At 38.8% G+C, this 20667-nt stretch overlaps 5 protein-coding genes across 9 annotated transcripts; 3 read left to right on the top strand and 2 right to left on the bottom strand.

The window, feature by feature from the left end:
- Positions 1 to 435: 435 nt before the first annotated feature.
- Positions 436 to 6269, top strand: LOC125205680 (far upstream element-binding protein 2-like). The gene is made up of 8 exons (XM_048104745.1): positions 436 to 768; positions 1087 to 1460; positions 1881 to 2066; positions 2165 to 2266; positions 2395 to 2466; positions 2781 to 2894; positions 4802 to 5065; positions 5163 to 6269. The coding sequence occupies exons 1-8, from the start codon at positions 531 to 533 to the stop codon at positions 6000 to 6002; spliced, it is 2190 nt and encodes a 729-aa protein (XP_047960702.1). The 5' UTR covers positions 436 to 530; the 3' UTR covers positions 6003 to 6269.
- A 1241-nt stretch (positions 6270 to 7510) lies between these two features.
- On the bottom strand, positions 7511 to 12057 carry LOC125205930 (tubulin-folding cofactor E). 2 transcript variants are annotated; one of them, XM_048105145.1, is made up of 15 exons: positions 11709 to 12054; positions 11146 to 11316; positions 10902 to 10948; positions 10560 to 10706; positions 10403 to 10477; positions 10127 to 10236; positions 9874 to 10022; positions 9727 to 9788; positions 9326 to 9433; positions 9184 to 9218; positions 8931 to 8996; positions 8540 to 8631; positions 8392 to 8468; positions 8227 to 8304; positions 7511 to 7978 (listed from the first exon to the last, which is right to left on the bottom strand). In XM_048105145.1, the coding sequence occupies exons 1-15, from the start codon at positions 12028 to 12030 to the stop codon at positions 7880 to 7882; spliced, it is 1638 nt and encodes a 545-aa protein (XP_047961102.1). In that variant the 5' UTR covers positions 12031 to 12054; the 3' UTR covers positions 7511 to 7879. The 2 variants fall into 2 exon arrangements, 1 of the variants encoding a protein (XP_047961102.1); XR_007173869.1 differs by lacking the exon at positions 8540 to 8631 and having other exon boundaries at positions 7915 to 7978; positions 11709 to 12057.
- A 74-nt stretch (positions 12058 to 12131) lies between these two features.
- On the top strand, positions 12132 to 14174 carry LOC125205931 (protein FATTY ACID EXPORT 2, chloroplastic-like). Of its 4 annotated transcripts, none has more exons than XM_048105146.1 (4): positions 12132 to 12263; positions 12338 to 12406; positions 12545 to 12651; positions 13149 to 14174. In XM_048105146.1, exon 4 carries the CDS (start codon positions 13283 to 13285, stop codon positions 13988 to 13990), a length of 708 nt encoding a protein of 235 aa, XP_047961103.1. In that variant the 5' UTR covers positions 12132 to 12263; positions 12338 to 12406; positions 12545 to 12651; positions 13149 to 13282; the 3' UTR covers positions 13991 to 14174. The 4 variants fall into 4 exon arrangements, with proteins under 4 accessions (XP_047961103.1, XP_047961106.1, XP_047961105.1 ...); XM_048105148.1 differs by having other exon boundaries at positions 12146 to 12256; XM_048105149.1 differs by lacking the exon at positions 12545 to 12651.
- A 161-nt stretch (positions 14175 to 14335) lies between these two features.
- LOC125205933 (cytochrome c) lies at positions 14336 to 15867 on the bottom strand. The gene is made up of 3 exons (XM_048105152.1): positions 15698 to 15867; positions 15135 to 15268; positions 14336 to 14713 (listed from the first exon to the last, which is right to left on the bottom strand). Exons 1-3 carry the CDS (start codon positions 15807 to 15809, stop codon positions 14621 to 14623), a joined length of 339 nt encoding a protein of 112 aa, XP_047961109.1. The 5' UTR covers positions 15810 to 15867; the 3' UTR covers positions 14336 to 14620.
- Positions 15868 to 17452: 1585 nt separating this feature from the next.
- Positions 17453 to 19750, top strand: LOC125205932 (40S ribosomal protein S5-like). The gene is made up of 4 exons (XM_048105151.1): positions 17453 to 17609; positions 18803 to 19074; positions 19196 to 19399; positions 19493 to 19750. Exons 1-4 carry the CDS (start codon positions 17511 to 17513, stop codon positions 19545 to 19547), a joined length of 630 nt encoding a protein of 209 aa, XP_047961108.1. The 5' UTR covers positions 17453 to 17510; the 3' UTR covers positions 19548 to 19750.
- Positions 19751 to 20667: the final 917 nt, after the last annotated feature.

The raw sequence follows: 20667 nt of genomic DNA, 5'->3' as shown, positions 1-20667 counted from the left end.
GTAACATAGGTGATGGATGACAATTTTGGAGGCTGAATCTCGTGATATAAACACTAGGAAAAAGAAAGGTCCCCCAATCCAAAAAAAAATTAAAGTAGTAGTATTCCATAGTTCTTCACGTGATGTGGGGTAGTATTTACTGTATTTTTTTATTCGACTTATGAATGATCAACGACCTATCAAATTTCATTTCATAAATATTGTTGATCAATTGAAATTTCACATTTTGAATCAGTTTGGATTTATATTATCTAAAAAAATTGAATATTTGTCCGAAATTTGAATTGGAAAGCTTTCAAACTCGACTATTGATTATATGTATGCATAAAAATCCGGCCCATGTGAATCAAGTGATGGCCTAAGCCCAAATACCCGTATCAAGAAAATATAAAAGTGAAATGCGTGGAGATAATAAAAATTAAAAAAAATTATTAATCCCCGATTCACCCGCGTAGCAATTTGGCAGCGAACAAGTGGAAACCCTAATCGGAACTGGTTATCTGATCTGTGGAGAGAAGCAAAATCCATCTATGGCGGATGAGAGTGTGATCACGCCGTCAGAAGCTAGCCCCGTAGCATCCGCCGGAGATGGCCACAAGAGGAAGCTCGAAGATTTTGACGCTCCTGAGGTTGTTACGGAGTCTGAGAACAGCGACGCGGTGAAGAACGGGTCGCAGGAGGAGGGGAATGGCGGTGTGGATGAATCTGAGACTAAACGGCCCCGTTTGGAGAGCAATGGGGATAATGTTGCCGAAGCTGATGAATCAGGTGGTGGTTTTTGCTGATTGGTTTCTCTGTTGTGAGATTCTGCTGTTTTCTTCATTTTTCAGCTATGTAGGCTTGCGAGGTGTTAGTATGTGTGTGTGCGCGCGTATGCTTTTGATACACAGTCTAATGTTACATTTCCTAATTCATTTATATTTTTTTTCTAAAAATATTACAGTGAAGTTTTTACTTTTGAAACTATATGACTACAATCTGTTTACAATAGGTGCTACTATGTTTGATATAGGGGATGCTGAGCTTCTATCTTTCAAAAAAAGTTGAAATGGAGACTTTTCTGACTGTATTCGTATAACTTCTTAGCAGTTCCACAAAATGGACACATGGAAGATGAACCTGAAGAGGAAGAGGATCCTGAGGAGGAACCTAAAGAGGAGAAAGAAGACGAACCTAAAGAAGAGTCTGAGCTGCCTGAAATTGAGGATATTAACGTCCAGTCTATTGAGGCCCAAGAACTTGTTGAAGAGCCAATTGAGACAGCCACTGAAGAAACAGCTCCTAATGACAATGAGAAAACTGATGTTGGAAGTGTTGGAGAAGCTGAACAACCAAATGCAGAATCTGAAGAAGAGCCATCCAGTCTTCCGAGAGAAGGGGATGTTCCAGTTGAGTCTGCTGACAGGCAGCCAGGTTCAGATACAATACTGTCGCGCAAAATGGAGGTTCCTAATGACAAGGTAAATAAACGGTGCAGTTTACTATTTATACTCTGTGTCTTGCATTGTCCCATCAGTTTCTAAGCCATAGCCTGCTCTCTGTGTTTTTACATTGTCGTGGATACTTGTTCAGGGTGTTGATGAGTGTTTCTGTTTTACGGTTTGAGTGTTTGACCTTCTTTGATAAAAGAAATCTATCTCAATAAGTATTTAAACCATGAGAGCTAATTTGAACGTCTTGCACAGTTGCACCTCTATCTGATTTACTAGCGCATTCTGTCTATCTCCCAGTGTGTATCAAATGTTTTTTTTACCCCGGTATGTCTGCAAAATGTTGAAGACGATTCTGAAATTTGTCAAAAAAATAGTTGAGTTCTGTATAGCTGCAATTAATATATTTTAGAGGCCTCTAAAACGTGCTTGCTTATCTTTGTTTTTCAGGTTGGAGTTCTTATAGGTAAGGCAGGAGATACAATCCGTTCCCTGCAGGATAATTCTGGTGCGAAAATTCAGATTGTGAGGGATGCTGATGCCGATCCACGAGCTGTATCTAGGCCTTTGGAACTAGTTGGAACCTTGGAAAGTATAAACCGGGCAGAAAGGTTGATAAAGGACGTGATTGCAGAGGTTGGGTTTTGTTGTATTTACTGTTTGATTTTCTTGAAATTATTTCTTGTATTCCTGGGCTCTAAGACATGAATTTGGAACTGATTCTGTGCTGTTAGGCTGATGCTGGAGGGTCTCCCTCACTTGTTGCTCGAGGATTCAGCACAGTTCAGGCTGCCAGTGGTGGCGAGCAACTTGAAATTCAAGTCCCAATTGAAAAGGTTTGTTCTTGATCTCTTATCTGCTATCTCTTTTTCTACATGCACACTACTTATGTGTGTGCATATGTTTTATATCTATGTACTATACTTGTGGAAATGAGTTACTAATCTATGTACTGCTACTTTAGGTCGGTTTAATCATTGGGAAGGGTGGAGAAACAATCAGAAACTTGCAAACAAGATCTGGAGCTCGCATTCAGGTAATAGTTACTCCCTTTGTCCCACTCTAAGTGAATCATTTTCCTTTTTGGGATGTCCCACTCTAAGTGAATCATTTTCCTTTTTGGGATGTCTCACTCTAAATGACACATTTCTAAAATTAGAAACATCACTCTCTCTACTTTTTCCCTCTCTCTTACTTTATTCTCTCCACTTAACTCACAAAACAACACTAAAATCCCGTGCCGGAACAGAAATGCTCCACTTAGAGTGGGACGGAGGGAGTATTGTATAACTTTCGATAGTTTTGGTTCACTTGTTGTAGCCAAAAGTTTAAGTCTATTTTTGTCTGCAGCTAATTCAACCAAATGGTGCTGAAGACCAATCTAGTGAGAAGATGGTCCGTGTGACTGGTAACAAGAAGCAGATTGAGACTGCAAGAGAAATGATTAAAGAAGTTATGAATCAGGTTTGTGTAGATGTTTCTTCTTCTTTTATGAGCTTTCATTTAGACTGGTGCATGTTGATTTCTCTCCACTTAATGCCCGGCAGGAACTGTTATCCCTGAATAAGCATGTGGAATTACTAAGTGCCATTTTTGCATGTTGTGCTTGTTCTGAACTGGGTGGCATAATGACCTATTTTATGTATATTTCTTTCACATATTTATGTAACTTTCTATGCAACTATGTTGTCTTGGTACAATATCGAACATTAGTATGTCTGCATAGTAAATCTCTTCGGCATGGATTATCTTTATTTTATTGTTGAATCTTTCATCAATAATACTTTTGGCTGTGTGTACTACCTAGTGTTTTTATAATCCAATGTTAAGGCCTTCGTAGTAGAATGTAGTGTGATAGATAACTGGACATTCCTGGCTGCTTCCTATTTCCTTTAATATAGTTCTTCAGAGAATATTATAGTATTTGCTTTCTATTACAGATTGACTTACTTTATGGGTGATAATTTAGTAAAACTATAATTGGTTGTGGGTTATACATGATGCCCACATGTTTCAGTCTTAACATATGCTTTGTAGAATTTGCTATGTTTGTTTGATCTAAATAAACTTTGATGTCATGCCATTGATAAATAAATTGGGCATCAAAGCAACCTGTAGATGGTTTCATTGGACCCACTTAGAGTGTAATTGAGAGGGTTTTGCATCTTAAACTGATGCAATTCAGAATAAGATTTCCGTTGCCATGATTTATCTGTCTTGAAGGTGCCAATTTTTCGAATTGGATGACTTAAAAAATGCAGATTTGGCTTTTCTTTTCACTTCCAGTTCGCATTGCCTTCTTGGTGTACCAATAACAACCACTATTCTCTTGCGTCACCAGAAGAGAGGTACCAAGCATTAAACCTCGACATTGCAGGATGTTTATAGTTGGTAAGATTGCTTTGAGACTTAAGAGGCTGATAATAATACTACTAGTGAGGCTATATGGCATGCCTTATATCATATTTTTTGGACTTATTGGAAAACAATGCCTCACTCACATAGTGAAATTGTCTTTGTGAAGTAGTTTGGATCTATACAATGAAATCAATTCCACTTGGTGTATTAGAGAACATGAAATCTGTCATTTTTATATGTGCTTAATGGGTTATTGGTAACTAGGCTAAATGTTTAGACTTATCATTCTGCTTTGTGTTCATCTGTCAGTTTTTTTAAGCTCAAGATGAAATCTCTTTTGATATTGTCCTTTAAATTGTTTGAGAATTCCTGTGAGTCTGTGACATGATTATAAATGAGTTCCCCAGCTAGAGTTATTTACTTCTTTTTTACTTTTTTTAAAGCTGACCTGTTTCTGAATTCTAAGTGAAGACTGGTTTGCTCCTACACAAGTTTTTAGTGATTACTGAATAGTGTGCCTGTCTACACATTTTAACCATTGTCAGAATTAGTTCTCTTGAAGGAAAAGCTTTCTTCTTCTTGTTAATTGTGAATCACATGGTTGGCTTCTTCAAGGCTCAGCAATTTCTGTAGTGAACTTAGAAATAAGGTTATAAGATATTTGGGGACTTTGTACACCATAAACACCGATGGAAGATAAATGATTCCCAAGTTACAAACTGCTGAAAAGGTTTAGATTGGATTTTTGTATATGACCACATATGTAATTGTTGCATCTTTGCTATTTTCTGTTTTGTTATTATGATTGAGCTCTTGTGAATCCAGAGCACTTTACGTTCATTGATTAATTATGTCACTTGTTTTTGTTACTGTTTAAGCCTCTGACGCTGTTTAGCTTAAACATGTATTATGAGCTATTGCAGCTTGCAATTACGTTTTTCTGGGGTGATCTTCTGGGTTATTCTATCATTTTTTATGCTACTTATTTATTCTTACTCAATTTCTATGCTTAGACTGTAAGACCATCACCTCTCTCCGGAGGATACAACCAGCAGGGATATCGTCCACGTGGGCCTATTGCTCAACAATGGGGACCAAGGGGCTCTCATCATGCCCATTTCTCTGGTTACGACTACCCACAAAGAGGACAATATCCTTCTCAGAGTTCACAATATCCTCCATCATATGGTAACTACGCTCCCCCACAGGCTCCAAGAGGCAACTTCGGTCCAAGCTGGGAGCAAAGACCTCCAGCATCTATGCATGGACCTCCTCAGGTTGGTGCTATTTATATATTTTTGGCTGATGTCTTATATCTATTTGGTATCAGTACCTCCTGGACTGTGACCTATTTGGTGACCCTTCATTTATCAGGGCAATTACAATTACGGGCAGCAGCATGGCCCAGATTACACTCATTCAGCCCCTTACCCTCAAGCTCCTTCACAGCACTATGGACATGGGTATAATGAGGCTAAATATGATCATCCTGCTTCAGCACAACATTATGGCCACATGAACTCTCAGCCAACACCGTATGCTCCAGGTGGTGCACACTCAGGTTATGGTAATCAGGACCAGTACGGTAAGCCACCCATGTACGGACAAGCACCTCATTCTCAGCCCTATACTCAACCTAGGCCTAATCAACCTGGAGAAGTGCCTTACCAAGGTCCTGGTTCAGCCACTCAACCATACGGTCAGAACATGCCATCTCAGCAGTCTTACCACTATGGGTCAAATGCACCTATGCAACAAAGCTATCCTCCATACGGGGGTACCACTGATGGGTATGGCCATCCACCTGCCACAGCATCTGCTTCTGCATATCCTCCTCAAGGTGGTCAGCCTGGGTATGGTCAGCCAGGAGCTCAACAGCCACCTGCATATTCTCAATCAGCACCTGCAGCAACAGGTTACGGTTCGTACCCCACAGCTCAACCTGGTTATACCGAGCAACCAGCTGCCAATAATACAACCTACGGGTACCAAGGCCCGACAGATCAGGCCTATGGTGCTGCTGCCCCAGCCACAGCAGCTTATCCCGCAACTGCTACTGGACAGTCTGGTTATGCTCAAACTCAGCCTACGTACGATCAGTCTGGTGGCTATGGAAATGTGCCTCCAGCAGCAGCTGCTTATGGAAAGAGTGCGTCACCCCAGGCTGCATATCAACAATATGATTCTAGTCAGATGTACGGTGCACATCGCTGAATTTTGGTTAGTGAAATCAGGAAGAGAGTGAGGGAGGTATTTTAGAGTGGACTCGATAGCTGTAGTAACTTGCTGACTTCCAAACAGTGCAATCCAGTACCAGTAATGCTCATATATTTGATCTTATGATTAGTTAAAACATGTAATCAATTGTCGTTCTGATTACTTTCGTCTTGCTACTGGAAGTCCCTTCTCTGGTAGGCTCCATGTTATAGAGATTCTGCAAAATTTGACATTAAAGCAAATGGCCGTTGAGTCTATTTCCTATTTCGATTCATAATTTATTGATTTTTATTGTGGCAATATATTTTAAGCATTTGTGTAACTCAGCCTTTCCACCTGTAGAGTTTCATTCTGTTTCAAGTCCATGCTCTCTTGTGTTGTTCTATTTGGGGCTTCCGAGATGAGGCATTTTTTCCATTTTTTGAATTCTCTGAAAATTAGGGTTGCAAAAAAAGAAAGGACTTTGATTCAACCAAGGTTCAATTTTGTTAAATCATTTCACTTCACTCAATATAGCATCAGATTTACTTGCATACCTCAATCGTTTGAATTCTTATGATAAACCAAACAATAATGTTGATTGAAAGTATATAGAGTAAAGGTCAAAACTCGTCCTGAACATATGTTCATTTTACGATTTTAGTCCTAAACTTTATCTTTTGAATTTTTTGGTTCTGTACATTTCAAATCGGATCACAATTGGTCATCCATTAATAACTCAACAGTCAACCATTTTAATCCCTATTTTGACCTAACTTTAGCATGTTAATTGTGATTCACCATCGCGAAATCTCACAGTGGCACCGACGTCCTTGTGGTCAGTTCAGCACCCTTTAGTAGCCCGTCCACCACCATCCCTGCCTTCTTCGACTCTGCCGCCGGGAAGAATCCGTTCCCGTTAAAATAGTTGCTATCCACGAAATCCTCGCGGCCGGCGTTCAATTTCTCGCCCAGATTCTTCACAGAGGCCGACGAGTGTGATTTCTTCAGCGAGAAATCACCCAACTCGGGCTTGAAGTGGATGAAGAATCTAGGGTTTTGATTCCCGACTAAATTGAACTCGACGCTCATCACCAGAGGGCTTTTACTGGGCGAGCCTTCCTCAATAATCCTAACCCCAAATCGATGAGAGAGAAGCTCCTCATGCTCACTACCTGCTGCTGCCGTCGCCCTCCAGCGCTGCCGTCCGCCATCGCCTCCGGCGGCGGTCCTCTTCTCTCCTCCGTCTTCCCCTCTTCTCTTCTCCGTCTCCCCTTCCTTTCTCCCTCTTTCTCCCGCTCCCCCTAATCTCTCCCTCTCTCGGACCTGTCCACGCCGCCGTCGCTGCTACTGTGCGCGCAGCGTCGCATCCCTCCGTCTCTCTCTCGCCCTGATTCCGCCGCCATCACCTCTATGCACCGCCTCAATTGTCGCCGCCCTCTCTCATCAATTTGGGGTTAGGATTATTGAGGAAGATGAATTAGGGGATGGTAATCATAATTAACATGCTTAAGTTGGTCAAAATAGGGATTAAAATGGTTGACTGTTAAAAATTGACGGAATTGTTAACGGAGGACCAATTGTGATCCGATTTGAAATGTACATGACCAAAAAATTCAAAAGATAAAGTCTAAGACCAAAATCATAAAATGGACATATGTTCAGGACCAATTTTAACCTTTACTCAAGTATATTATTGATAATGGAAACGAATAGTATCATACTATATGTTGGTAGGATGAGCAAAGAACTTCGAACAATAAATTTCACTCGTGGGGTTGCAGCAAAAAAGAACCATTGCTTCCCAAACAAAGAGCGGACCCTCGACCTATTTGAGGAAGACACTGCTTTCTCGATTTTGAGAATGGGTTGTTGATCATTTGCACAAATGAACATTAGGACAGCTCGTCTACAAGAATGGTGGAATCATTGCCAACCCCAAGCTCAACAAGGGTTGCCATATCATCTTCAAGCAATATAGGTAAGGGTGAACCCTGCAAAACCACAAATATATATTGCTAAGAAACTGGTTCTATAAGATCAGTAGACCACACATGATCCACGCAAAGGAGGTTGCATTGAATCAGACGTTCCTGTGGTGAACAATTCGCTATGAATAGTTGAAAATTGTCAAATGACATGCTCTTGCAAATACTTGAACAGAGAGAACAGTAACAGTGAATGGAATATTGAATTTGAAGGAAGAAAAAGGGAACTAAGGCAATTGTTCAATTTCACGAACCTCTTCTTTAAGAAAAAGTATAGGTTTGACGGATTTCAACTTGAAGAAACTCAAGCATAAGTTCTTCAGCTTTCCAACCTGTTCAAAAGTGTGCATGCATTTTTAACTTAAGAAATCTCATTAAAGGGGAAGAAGTCTGTGAGAAACTGGTAGTAGAGCTATCACCGTGGCAGTAGAAGGCAGCTTTTTAACAAGAGGGGTCTTCTCGCCCATCGATGCTCCAACACATTTCAACGTAATAGCTGCATTGGCACATTTAAACTTCAGAATAGAATTCATATCATAAAGATTATTCATAATAAAAGGGTCATACAAATCAATCCAGAAGCCATCTTTTGAGGGCCCGATGCCTCTGTTGTTGGTCTTTCATCATCAAGTCCATGGATCTTTTTAAGCTCATAAAACCTGCTTATCAGGTTCATAAAATTGGATTCACCAGACAACTAATTTAAGATGAAATGCCACTGATAAATTGCAAGTTCAGCTCTGTAGCCATTGTTCAACTTTCTTCCATTATTCCATTACGATTGATTGTCAAGCATTATGTATGGAAAAAATAAGTGTAGATAACAGGTGCCTCGGATAACGAAACAAATTGTTTCAGGATATCTGAAATGTGATAAAGAGCACAAACCAAAAAAACTGTATAACCGATTTTCCTTAAACTAGCAGGATTTGTAAGAGCTTGCTAAACTGATGTTTACCTGGGATGGAGTCTCCTAATTTCTTCCAGGTCACCATTACATTTTGACATGACCAAACGAACGTACCTGCACGTAAAACAATACCGAATAGTATAATGCAAGCCAAAAGGGGATGCTTTCTCAGTGTTCAAGCTCTTAATTGTACTCCTTACACAAAGCACCTTTTGTGTAACTTATAATAAAATGCTCTCCAACATTTTAAACCACTAGCAATTATGTGACGCATGACAAGAACTTTGGGGGAAAATGATACCTAATTTCAGAGTCCTTTCGTTCTCGAGGACCAACCTGGAACAAAGAGATGTACAGACATGACCATTAATTACAAGAGATCCCCACCCTTCTGTCACCCAAGAAACAAAATAAAAGCGAAGAACTAAGTATCTGGAGCTAACCTCACTTCCATTAAGCATTTTCATTTTTGCTATACGAGCAACAATGACAAATATAGCAACTCCACCTTTCCCTACATCTGCAACTGGATTCCCAGAAAGTCTAATATCCTATACAGAATATATAGCAATTACCATCAAGGACGTGTATTTCACAACGAATGAACAAATATTATCTTGGCAGAAGATTAAACGGACTAAAATCCTGCGCAGAAAACATCAATAACTGTGAAGCGAATGAGCTGCACTGATATGAACATTCAAGAGTAGATTGCTCATGAGCAAAACCAAACGATTATTCACAAGCTCCTAGAAGTTTTCCGATCATTTTTCACTAGATCCTACAAGTTTTCCGACCATTTCACAATCTTTAAGGATATATTGTCCAGAAAAGTAATGCTCACCATCAAGTTAGGGAATGAGTTGAGTGAATCAACAGATGCCAGGTCTTCAATGTTGTTGCCCCCTGAAAACAGTGAGGAATAAGACCCTTCTGAATGAAAAAGGTACTAATGAAAGAGAGTATGCATTATAGAATTTAATGATTGTACCAAGATAAAGGCTACACAAACTCTTGAAAGGTATACTACTCCTTTCTTCAGACCCATTGCCACATTCATTGGATGGTTTATCCAATTTACCACAATCAGGGTATGAGATATGATTCAAATTATTGTTGTTCAAAAAGAGCTGCTCCAGTCTAAACATAGAAACCTCAGGTAATCTTAGTAACAAAGCAGACTTTGCAATTTCTATTAAAATTAAAAAAAATAAAAAATCTGAGCACTCCTTCATCCTCACTACCTGTGTAACTGGGAGAATTTTACGATTTCATCCCAAGTTGATATGCAGTTGTTATCAAGGTTAAGCAGTCGTAGGGTATCAAAACCTTGGACAAAATCTGAAGACATTGGCTGGACAATGGACAGTAAACAAAATATATTATTGGAAATAAGGGAAGAAACAAAGAAATAAAACAAACCAATGTATATTGGTAATCCTGAATAATAATGACAGACATATGGCATACTTGAAAGATAAAACTTTCTTGCAGCGCAATGTAGTGTAATAACTGCTTACCGTTATTTTTCTTAAATGATTTCCCATGAGATGTAGCTCTTCCACTTGCGGGAGTGCATCCTTTAGAGCTTCCATCTGGAATTTTACACGAATCATGCTTATAAATGATTCAATTGAGTTAGAATTTTTTTGAAAACACCAAACTTCAAAGCATTACCTGATCCCAAAGGACTCCAGTTCGGTTCAAGACTAAAATGCGAATGTTGCTTAGTTGGGGCATGCAATGTATAACAGGTGACATGGAATCATTGGATAGATTAAGTGCGGTTAGAGTAGGCAATCCTTCACAGATGATGCTGATATCCTGCGATGACAGCCAATAAATGACTTTTATCCAACAATGCGAATTTAAAAAAGCAGGAGTATCATCGATTGTGTACCGCATAAGACCATGTAAGAAAAAGTCTCAAAAATATTGACAATACAAGGAATCCCCTAACTTATTAACCACATCTGACTAATTGATAGGTGCATAGTGTAACGGGAAAGGAGCACATACATTCCAATCAGAAAGTAGATTTCCAGTCAAGTCCAGCTCTTTAAGATCTGCCGAGGAAATATACAAACCCAACAAATATAGTATTACAAAGACGCAGACATATCGAGATATATAGGATAATCTATACACAGCCATAAAAATATAGGAGTCTCTGAGTGAATAAAAGATGACTTCAGGCAGTGTCAGATTAATAGGAATCACAACATAGGCCAAAAGGGGCCATATTCAAGAAATAACAACTTACTAGGTAATGTCGAACTGATCTTGTCCCTGGGTCCAGGAAAACTGACCCCCAAATAAGCCAAGGATGCAGTAGTCAACTCCTCAAACCGACTAAATTTGTCTTCGATTTGGTGTTTCCCAAGAAGCTCAATGGTCACCTTTTTGTTTCTTGCAGAAAGGACATACATCTCATCTAACAGCAACAGTTTCAGAAGATATTTCACAAGAATATTAAAGTTAAAAATCAAACGACAAAGTTGATAAAATTGAAGTGGATTAAATATCAAAAGACCTTCAAACATAACACAGTAGTGACAAGACAATAAGTAAACCACATTAACTTGTTCGATTACAGAAATATTGCTCAATTCATGCTGCAATTACCAAATAAAAATTCAAACCACATTTCCAGGTATGAGCAAAGTTTTGAACTTGGATCTTATTTTTCATTCAAGTCATCATCCTATAGATAAAATAAAGGCTTCACCTCTGGAAATACTAAGTCTACTTTAATTTATGCACAAAACAAGTTAGCATTTTGATTAGCAAATGCACTTGGAACTTCCTTTCAGTTGAGCGACATACCTTCTTCCTCTTTAGTCGATTGAGCTCGATAGCGAGTTTCCAGTGCTTCCAAGAGCGAGACGCCGGAGCTGAGATTGTGAGATCGCACGAACGACGCCGTATGGAGGCCCCTCGCCGTGAAGTATCTGACTCCATTGTGCGATCCGTCGTGCTTGCCTTGGCCGTCTTCGTCCCAATCGACTCCCACCCAATCACCGCCGTAACCCTCCACGGGGCCCACGTACCTCACCGTTCCGACTCTTCTAGGCTGCCCAGCGAAGTGCACCCGCTGCCCCACCCGGAACGAATCCGGTTTCCGGGTCGGATCGCTTGAGGTCTGCATCTTTAATCTTAAATCTTAAATAAATGGACTGATGCGTACTTCTTTATTTGTTTCACTCTCTCAACTCTATATATTTATGTTCCAACCCCCATTGTTTACACATATGTCAAATACATCATAGTAGAATATAATTATAAATTGACAAACCCTAACCTCAAATTGACTTTGCACAAAATTATGGCAGTACCGAAATCGGATGGCTAGAAGAGTTTCTTCAGAGCTGTTTGTAAGCAGTATGTCTTATTCATTGCTTTTTCGATTTTGATTTATTCTGCGTTGATCATCTCCATCTTAATTTGGTCACTAGGGTTGTCGTTTTACATTACAACTGGAGAATTGGAGAAGCTATTCTCGCCCTTTGGCTTAATTGAACAAGGTACAAATTTGTTATATTTATGTCTCACTTCATAACAACCGTGTCTTTGATATGTGTAGGTTATTGATAAACCTATTTTTGAAGAATTGGTTGTTTTTCTGAAGATATTTCTTAGGATTATGTATGTTAATGTTGCAGTAAGGCTTGTCAAAGATCCTAGGACCCAAAGGCCTAAAGGTTTCGGTTTTATCAAATATGCACGTGAGATAGATGCTAAAAATGCACTCAAGGCTATGAATGGCAGGGTAATTGCCCTTTTGCTAAGTGTTGTTATGCTTCATTTGATTTTTGTCTCATCTTTTGAATTGCATTCTTACTTTTTGAGTTACTTTTGTTCTTGTACATGATGATCTATTATAGATTGTAGTCTTGTTCTTCATTGGTTCAACCAAAGTTTCATCAATGTTATTTTAGATTATTCTCCTTTATATGGTGTCGTAGACCATGAACTGGTTCTTAAAAATGACGTGGTTTTAGGAACAAAATGAAGTATGTCCTTTGCGTTCTTGATCTCTGCTTTCAGTTTTCTTGTCTTTCGTAGTTTTGGTGTTTCATGATCTTTGGCAACTGCCAAGTATTGAAGTTGTTAAAGTATATTCTTAGTGTTCATGTAGACGACGGTGATTAAATCTAAGACTTGCAAATGTGCTCCTCTCCATTTCTCCTATCTTCATGAAAACTGCATCAATAATATCTGTGTGGAATTACCTTATCTGATTCGTCCAGTTGTGTGGAACTGCAGGTAGTGAATAGCAGGTTGATTTTTGTAGAATTAGCAAAAACCACAAATCCCGCGGAAACATCTTCCTGATTGCACGATAATTTCTTCGACACAGTTTTGGAGACAAGTATACTGACATAGATACCTTAATCAACATGGGAGAACTCTTGGCATTTTCTCAGTCGACTCTGCTGTTACTACCCCGGTCACCACTCTGCTCTTCAAGGAATCATCATCTTTTCACCTGTTTCAGCCGGTCATCGCTATCAGTAACTACACCCATCACTCACCTGTCTAACGGTGGGCGGAACCAGTGTTCTTGGAGGACTGTGGCTGGAGTCGTCTCTGACTCCAAGGTGCCTACCACCTTTACAGTTGATTCAGCTGGGGAAGGCGTTGATATTCTACCTGACTCTGGTGGATCTGATGACAGCATTGGTGGAGGTGGTGACAACGGTGGTGGTGGTGGAGGTGGTGACAATAATGGTGATAATGGAGATGGGCAAAATGAAGATCAAAGCCATGAGAAAAAGGGAGGCATGTCGATGTCCCAGAAACTGACACTAGGCTACGCTGCCTTAGTTGGATTCGGTGGAGCAATGGGATATCTCAAGGGTGGAAGCCAGAAGTCACTAATTGCGGGTGGAGTGTCAGCATCAGTGCTGCTTTTTGTGTACGCCATGCTTCCATCAAACCCTTTTCTCGCGTCTTCAGTTGGTCTTCTTCTCTCCGCTTCTCTTCTTGGAGTGATGGGACTGCGTTTCAAGAAGTCAGGGAAGATCTTTCCAACTGGCGTGGTCTCTTTTGTTTCGCTAGTCATGACTGGGGGCTATTTCCATGGAATTCTTCGTGGTCTACACTGATCAACAAGGCCGTTGGCTTTTCGCCTCAACAAGCAGCAGTGAGAATCATGTGTTGTTGGATGAAACTCTGCCTTTTTGTTATGTAAAACTCAATGTTGCTGCATTATGCCCAACTGAATCATATCTCCCTTGCAATTTATCTTGAACTAAAAGACTATTTATATAGCCTATTCAATTTTTAATCTGGAATTGATTTCTCCGAATCAATTTCATAGTATTTCCTTTCTCAACAAATTCTACTCCTAAATATATATATATACAAAAATTAAAGTAAGAATTAATTTAAGATCAACTCGTTGAATTAATTTGCATTTAATCACGAAAGTAACAAGTGATAATGAAATATTTACAGAGCAAAGTAAATGCTGCTATTGAAAAGAATGTTCTAACAAACATTGTTTTGAACCTTTAATAACGCTAGATGGGCATAAAACATAATCTACTCAGATTTATTTCCATCTGACAAACTATTACCTCTTACAGGAGGGTCTTCAAACTAGGGCCTTAGGGATAACAAAAAGTAGTCCAAAGAATTATTTATTTGAGAGTATTGTGTTTTTACGCAACTCAATAGAGGTAAATTGTGGCTCTCAACTGCAAAATGACAAAAGTGTGGAAAGTGCTGGGCGCTTAAGCTGTGGACTCCTTGAGGTACGCAATGAGATCTGCACGGTCCTGAGGCTTCTTCAATCCTGGGAAAACCATCTTAGTGCCGGGGATATACTGCAGGGACAAGATGAAAGAGATATCAGATGAAAAAAGATGACTCAAGTTGAGTATGAGAAGGGCAATGCTAGGTTAGTCAAAAGGAAAGATGGAGAAGTCAACCCCTAAGGTTTCGAATGCGAATTCTCATTCTGTTTAGGCCTTAGTTTGCATTTGCTTAGCTGAATTCATGAAGGAACACTTGACTAACTAACAACAGGTATCATAAAACAGAAAACACCAAGTGACCATATGGATAGCAAGATGCATTAGTGAAAAGAAGCCAGAAACAAAACAAGAAAAAAGTTTGTCCCAAGTGATCTAATTAGTAACACAATCCCATTAACAATGAAGGAAACCAATGAAAAGATATGGTTTTGGCATGGATATTAACAAACAACATCATAGAATAATATGTCGATTTTCCAAACAAAGTCACCTTTTTGGGATTCAACAAGTAATCATAGAGAGTCTTGTCTTCCCAAATGACAGCCATGTTCTTGTTAGCAGCAGAGTAGGAGTAACCAGCTGTAGTTCCAGACTGCCTTCCGAAGAGACCATTCAGATTAGGCCCTGCAAATTGAAGCCTTTTAATCCAGTATCATTCGTTTATCAATCTTTGAACTAAAACCTTTTAAAGAAGACAGCCTACAGGTCTTAGAAATGCCACATTTAGTGAGCATAATGTAGCAATAACAGCATATAAACCCAAACCACCAAAAAACAATAGATTTTCAGTGTACAATCATCCTAAAATATGTATCTGCGAAGTTGCAGCTAATTCATTGATGTTTTCTAGATTCCAACTAACTTGACATAGTAGGAGTAATTAACAATCCCAATAGGCAATAGCTAGCTCAAAATAGGAATACAACACAAGATCTCTCCAAACCCAACCAAAGAAACGGTAATTTATATATACAATAAACAACATCCATTAAGAAAAATGTGATGAGATGTAGAATCGGAAGCAAAGAAGCTGAGAAAGAGAGTGTGTAGTACCTTGTTTGTGGCCAGCTCCTTTATCGACGGTGTGGCACTGAGCGCACTTGGTCTTGAAAATCTTCTCTCCGACGGCCTTGTTTCCAGGCGGCGCTTCCTCAAACGACGCCATAGAGACAAATTTGTAGGGTTTGTTTGTGAAGACCGACAATGACTATATGCTGTTGAATTGTTTCCTTTTCTCACATTTTTCTGTTTTTCTTCTTTTCTCCAATTTTCTTTTTTTGGTCTTTTGTTCATTTTCTTTTGTTAACTTATATATTTCTCATATTTTATAATCCATTTTGATTGCTTTAGTTGACTAAACATTTAAATAAACAAATCATTTATCATATCTACTAGTAGTAGTAGTATAAATCATTAGAAAGATTTGAGCTTGAGTTTCTATTATTATTGCTCTTACTATATGCTTAAAAAAGGTCAATTTGCTTGTAGCAGTAAGTTTTTTGGGCTTTTGAAAGAACCTATTTAAAAAATTGCCCCTTTTCTTGGGAAGAAAGGGTGCAGCTACGAAGATGACAAGTGAGTTAGTTAGAATGTGATTTGTATCAAATTCTAGCCCGATCAGAATTTGTTCCATCTTCATATTAAGGGAGTAATTAGAAAATATTATGGGGGCAAGCCAAGGAGTCATGCTGAGATGAGGAGGCCTCATACCAGTACCACCAATTCTTGATCGAATGGTGGCAGCCAAGACGATAATAGCAGCATTGATAAGACCTCTACCAATACGATATAAAGCTTGGAAAAAGGTCGTATCATGAGTGCTCTTGTAGACATGGTGGAGATGCGAAAATTGTGAAACAAATATAGCTTGAGACTTGGAAAGCAGACACTCCAAGTTTGTATTCAATCCTCACTTTGTGAGTTTTGGTAGAGCTGTGTGTAGATGAGCGGAGCCTCAAGCTTTATATGTTCGAATATTCAAGCTTGATCTCTCTGTTTATGTGAATATAAAGAATGTTTGATTAGTCTTGCCGCAAATACGAATATTATTTGATTTCTTAAGAATTGAACCTGGAGAAAGCATAGAATTTTGTTGTGCAGATTTGTTCAACAATTTTCACCATTGCTCTGTTAGCAACACAAATTAATGAGAAAGCTAGAGTCGTAGCGAGCTGGCTTGCCATCATCCATCTGCTCAAGGCTCTCAGGTAGACATCATAGGCCGTGGCCGCCAACTCCCCAACCTACAAGTCTTATTTCCTTCTCCTCATACCAATGTACCTCTCCCTCATTCTTGTCCCGTTTGATCATGTCGTATGAGTCCTTAAAAATCACGCCTTCTCGTAGACTGAGAGGTGGGCACTGGGAGGAGGGAGAAATGAAGGTGAATGCTTGTAAATCATGTATGAGGGACAGAGAATATGAGCTCAAAAATATTGTTTGGTGAAGAGAGTTTGTGTTCAGAGATTTTGCTTAAGTTGTTTTGATCTTTTGTATTAAATATTTGTTGGTGAAGTGAGATTTCAATATAAATTTGTACTACTATATATTATTCAACTTATTAATCTATCCAACAAGTTCATTCTAATCCATCAATCCAAGAAAACCCAATAAACATCAAAAACGAAAGTGACCTAACTATATCAGTACTATCACCGGCACAGTGTAATGAAGGTAAATTATTCAGTTTTAATTTATATGTCCTATAAACTATTTACTATCCCAAATCTAGTGTAAGCCCAAACCACGTCATCACAAATTGAAGAGAAGCCCATAGAAGAATAGCTATAAATCCAAAATAAGCCCAAAGCTAGGTTTTACGTTCTCATACGCTCCCTCCCCCGCCGCCGCACAGAGATCCAACGCCATGGAGGTCGCCGCCGTCCCCGCCGTAGTGGATGAAGGTCAGGAAAAAAGCGGCAGCGAGATCATGCTCTTCAACCGCTGGTCTTACGACGGTGTTGAGGTAACCTTTTCTCCTTTGTTTTCATATTTTATTCCATTCGATTCGATCTTTTCATGTTCATTAACTTACAGTGCGTTGAATTATTGGTATTTCCTTGCTTGCGATTTTCATCAGAATGGTTGGTATGATAGTACTCCGTCTGTATTCCCCTTTAGTAGGTTATGCCGGATCGTTGCTTTGATATAATTTTTTATTGCGTAATTGATTTTTGATTTACGATGTTGATTCCTGTAGCTTTTCTCCACGTTTCTTTTGCTATTGATTAGAATTTAGGCAGAATGGTTAGTAGCAGTGGCGTAGCCAGAAATTTTCGAATGGGGGGCCCGAATTTCTTATAGATAATTACTTAATTTTTTTGGTGTAATATAGTCCAAAGCCGATGAGGCATAGCCACATAAACAATAGGAGGAATCGATAAGAGAACATATAGTAAAAATAATTAAAATATGAACAATAGAAACTATAAAAAGAGAAAATCATCAAAACCTATCAATAAAATTAACGATGCTATATATGTTATTTTTCACATATTTATGAGGTTAAAGGATAATTTTATTCTTAGATATATGTATGTTTTTAAATTTTAAATGAAAGAGAATAGATATAAATATACTCCCTTCATCTCCGATTAAGAATCACACTTTTTCATTTCGGTCCGTCCCCAATTAAGAGTCACACCTCATTTTTAACCACTAACTCACTTCACTCACATTTTATTATAAAACTTAATAGAGAATTAAACATAAAAGAGAAATACATATAAAAAATGCAAGACAATCCGACCTTAACTGGTTTCGATCTCTGGACTCGCAGATGGTAGGCGAACAAAGGATCCAGCTGAGCTAGAAGCATATTTGAACATAGCTTTATGCATATATAATATATAGGTAATTGTATAATGGCTGAGGGGCCCAAGGGCCCCCCAGGCCCCAGCGTGGCTCCGCCACTGGTTAGTAGTAGTACTACTATTATTTGGCTGAAGAAGTAATTCGATTGTTGCTGTTTGTGCTAAATCTGCGTAGCTGGCCTGTCCATGTGATTAATTTTGCAGTGAATCTCAGAATTTGTATGATTATGTAATATAACAAGATGTTTGGTGGAGATAAACAAGTTCAATATCGAGATGCCTAGTTGCAAGATAGTTATAGCTCAAATGCAATTATGAAATTTAGCCTTTTAAATGTGATATATAGGTTAGTGACATTTCTGTGGAGGATTACATTACTGCAACTGCTTCAAAGCGCCCTATTTACATGCCCCACACTGCTGGGAGGTACCAAGCTCGGCGGTTCAGAAAGGCTCAGTGCCCCATTGTTGAAAGGCTGACCAACTCCCTCATGATGCACGGAAGAAACAATGGCAAGAAGCTCATGGCCGTCCGCATTATCAAGCATGCAATGGAGATCATCCACTTGCTAACTGACCAGAACCCAATTCAAATCATTGTTGATGCTGTCATCAACAGGTATAAAAACAGTCAGATTGCTCATTGCTCCTATCATTCATAAAGATATGTCCTTCATTCCACAGATTATAGTCTTTTGTTTTGGCTAAACGTGGGTGTTCACTTCTATTTTCCTTCGTAGTGGGCCAAGAGAAGATGCGACCAGGATTGGTTCTGCTGGTGTTGTAAGACGCCAAGCAGTTGATATTTCACCTCTTCGTCGTGTTAATCAGGCTATATACCTCCTGACAACTGGTGCCAGAGAGAGTTCCTTCAGGAACGTCAAAACCATCGCTGAATGTCTTGCTGATGAACTCATCAATGCCGCTAAAGGATCATCTAACAGGTTAGAATGGATAGTCACAGACTCACAGTTATCCTATGTTTGTCTATACATGTGTTGTCATCAGCTGACCACCATTTTTCTGTTTACCTGCAGCTATGCCATCAAGAAGAAGGATGAAATTGAGAGGGTGGCCAAGGCCAATCGTTAAGAACATTGAGCAGCAGTTTTGGTTTGGATTTGTATTTTTTTTAGGAGGTTTGAACATGATGGGATTTTGTGCTGTGTCTTCCCTATGATATCTACTGAGTACTCTCTTCTTTTCTTTTCTTTTTTTAATTTTAAGACCACCGAAAGTTGTTAAAAACCATTGAACTAGTTTGGTTTGTTATAAATTATCCCAGTTTAATTTAATTACTCATATTAATCCTTGAAATCTAAGGCAATATTTATTGGTAGTATGCATAATATAATGTGCTAGTGGAATGATCATTGAATCTATTGATCAATTTGGTATTATAGTGCAATCTTGGTTTTATATCTTGTTTGGTGTTTGCAATTGAAATATTTCTCCGCTCGTAGTAATCAGTCATATTTCAATGGTGATTTAGAAAAGAATTTAATGTAACTTCTGGTGAAGAAATGGATAAGAAAATTTTAAATAAAAAATTGTTTACTCCATATATATGAAATGGCAAAGTGCCAAAAAATAATGAAGAATAGTGAAATTCTCATTATCCTATATTTTTCAAAACTGGAATATAAATCAAAGTTTTTGAAATTCAGAACCAAATTTATAACTGTGGACAAAACGGTGGTGCCATGTGTTGATGTCGTTTGGTTTACTTAGCAACAGTGGCACATCATCACGTGTACTATCGGAAAAATGACGATCGGAAAAATGACGATGAGATAATTGTGAAATTCTTTGTTGTTTCAATTTTAAAAAGTATGGGACAAAGCATCACTTACTATCTTTGTGATTTATTTGGCAAAGCAGGTTAAGTATAGTAGTAGGAGTTAAGTATCTAGATTACATAATTTGTGTCGGGCCATATGCCAAGGAGTGTGCTGAGACCGCTCCATGCTCGCGCGACATTTTTTCTTTAACTTACTACCTATATGCACATTAAAATCCGCTGACAAAGGAGGGTGTTGCAGTGAGTGAGGTTGGACGATCAACTTTACGAATAAATATATACTAATACTCCTTTCTTTCGCTATTAGAAGTCACAATTTAGTTCAATCTTAGTTTTAAGAAATAGGGTTTAGGGAAAATACTCCTTTCATCCATAAAAAAATAATCTCATTTGTGATGTGGATGATACATG

Source organism: Salvia hispanica, chromosome 2 (assembly GCF_023119035.1).
Source record: "Salvia hispanica cultivar TCC Black 2014 chromosome 2, UniMelb_Shisp_WGS_1.0, whole genome shotgun sequence".
Lineage (NCBI taxonomy): Eukaryota > Viridiplantae > Streptophyta > Magnoliopsida > Lamiales > Lamiaceae > Salvia > Salvia hispanica.
This window is presented reverse-complemented; position numbering and strand designations above follow the sequence as displayed.

Coding starts and splice junctions, on each gene's coding strand:
- LOC125205680 (XM_048104745.1), top strand. CDS start 531: ATGGCGGATGAGAGTGTGATCACGCCGTCAGAAGCTAGCCCCGTAGCA. Junction 769..1,086: donor TGCCGAAGCTGATGAATCAG/GTGGTGGTTTTT, acceptor ATAACTTCTTAG/CAGTTCCACAAAATGGACAC. Junction 2,067..2,164: donor TAAAGGACGTGATTGCAGAG/GTTGGGTTTTGT, acceptor CTGTGCTGTTAG/GCTGATGCTGGAGGGTCTCC.
- LOC125205930 (XM_048105145.1), bottom strand. CDS start 12,030: ATGCAGACCTCAAGCGATCCGACCCGGAAACCGGATTCGTTCCGGGTG. Junction 10,023..10,126: donor AAATTCTCCCAGTTACACAG/GTAGTGAGGATG, acceptor TTCTATGTTTAG/ACTGGAGCAGCTCTTTTTGA. Junction 9,434..9,726: donor ACTCATTCCCTAACTTGATG/GTGAGCATTACT, acceptor TATTCTGTATAG/GATATTAGACTTTCTGGGAA.
- LOC125205931 (XM_048105149.1), top strand. CDS start 13,283: ATGGGAGAACTCTTGGCATTTTCTCAGTCGACTCTGCTGTTACTACCC.
- LOC125205933 (XM_048105152.1), bottom strand. CDS start 15,809: ATGGCGTCGTTTGAGGAAGCGCCGCCTGGAAACAAGGCCGTCGGAGAG. Junction 15,269..15,697: donor AGGAGCTGGCCACAAACAAG/GTACTACACACT, acceptor TTCAATTTGCAG/GGCCTAATCTGAATGGTCTC. Junction 14,714..15,134: donor ACTTGTTGAATCCCAAAAAG/GTGACTTTGTTT, acceptor TTGTCCCTGCAG/TATATCCCCGGCACTAAGAT.
- LOC125205932 (XM_048105151.1), top strand. CDS start 17,511: ATGGAGGTCGCCGCCGTCCCCGCCGTAGTGGATGAAGGTCAGGAAAAA. Junction 19,075..19,195: donor GTTGATGCTGTCATCAACAG/GTATAAAAACAG, acceptor TTTCCTTCGTAG/TGGGCCAAGAGAAGATGCGA. Junction 19,400..19,492: donor GCTAAAGGATCATCTAACAG/GTTAGAATGGAT, acceptor GTTTACCTGCAG/CTATGCCATCAAGAAGAAGG.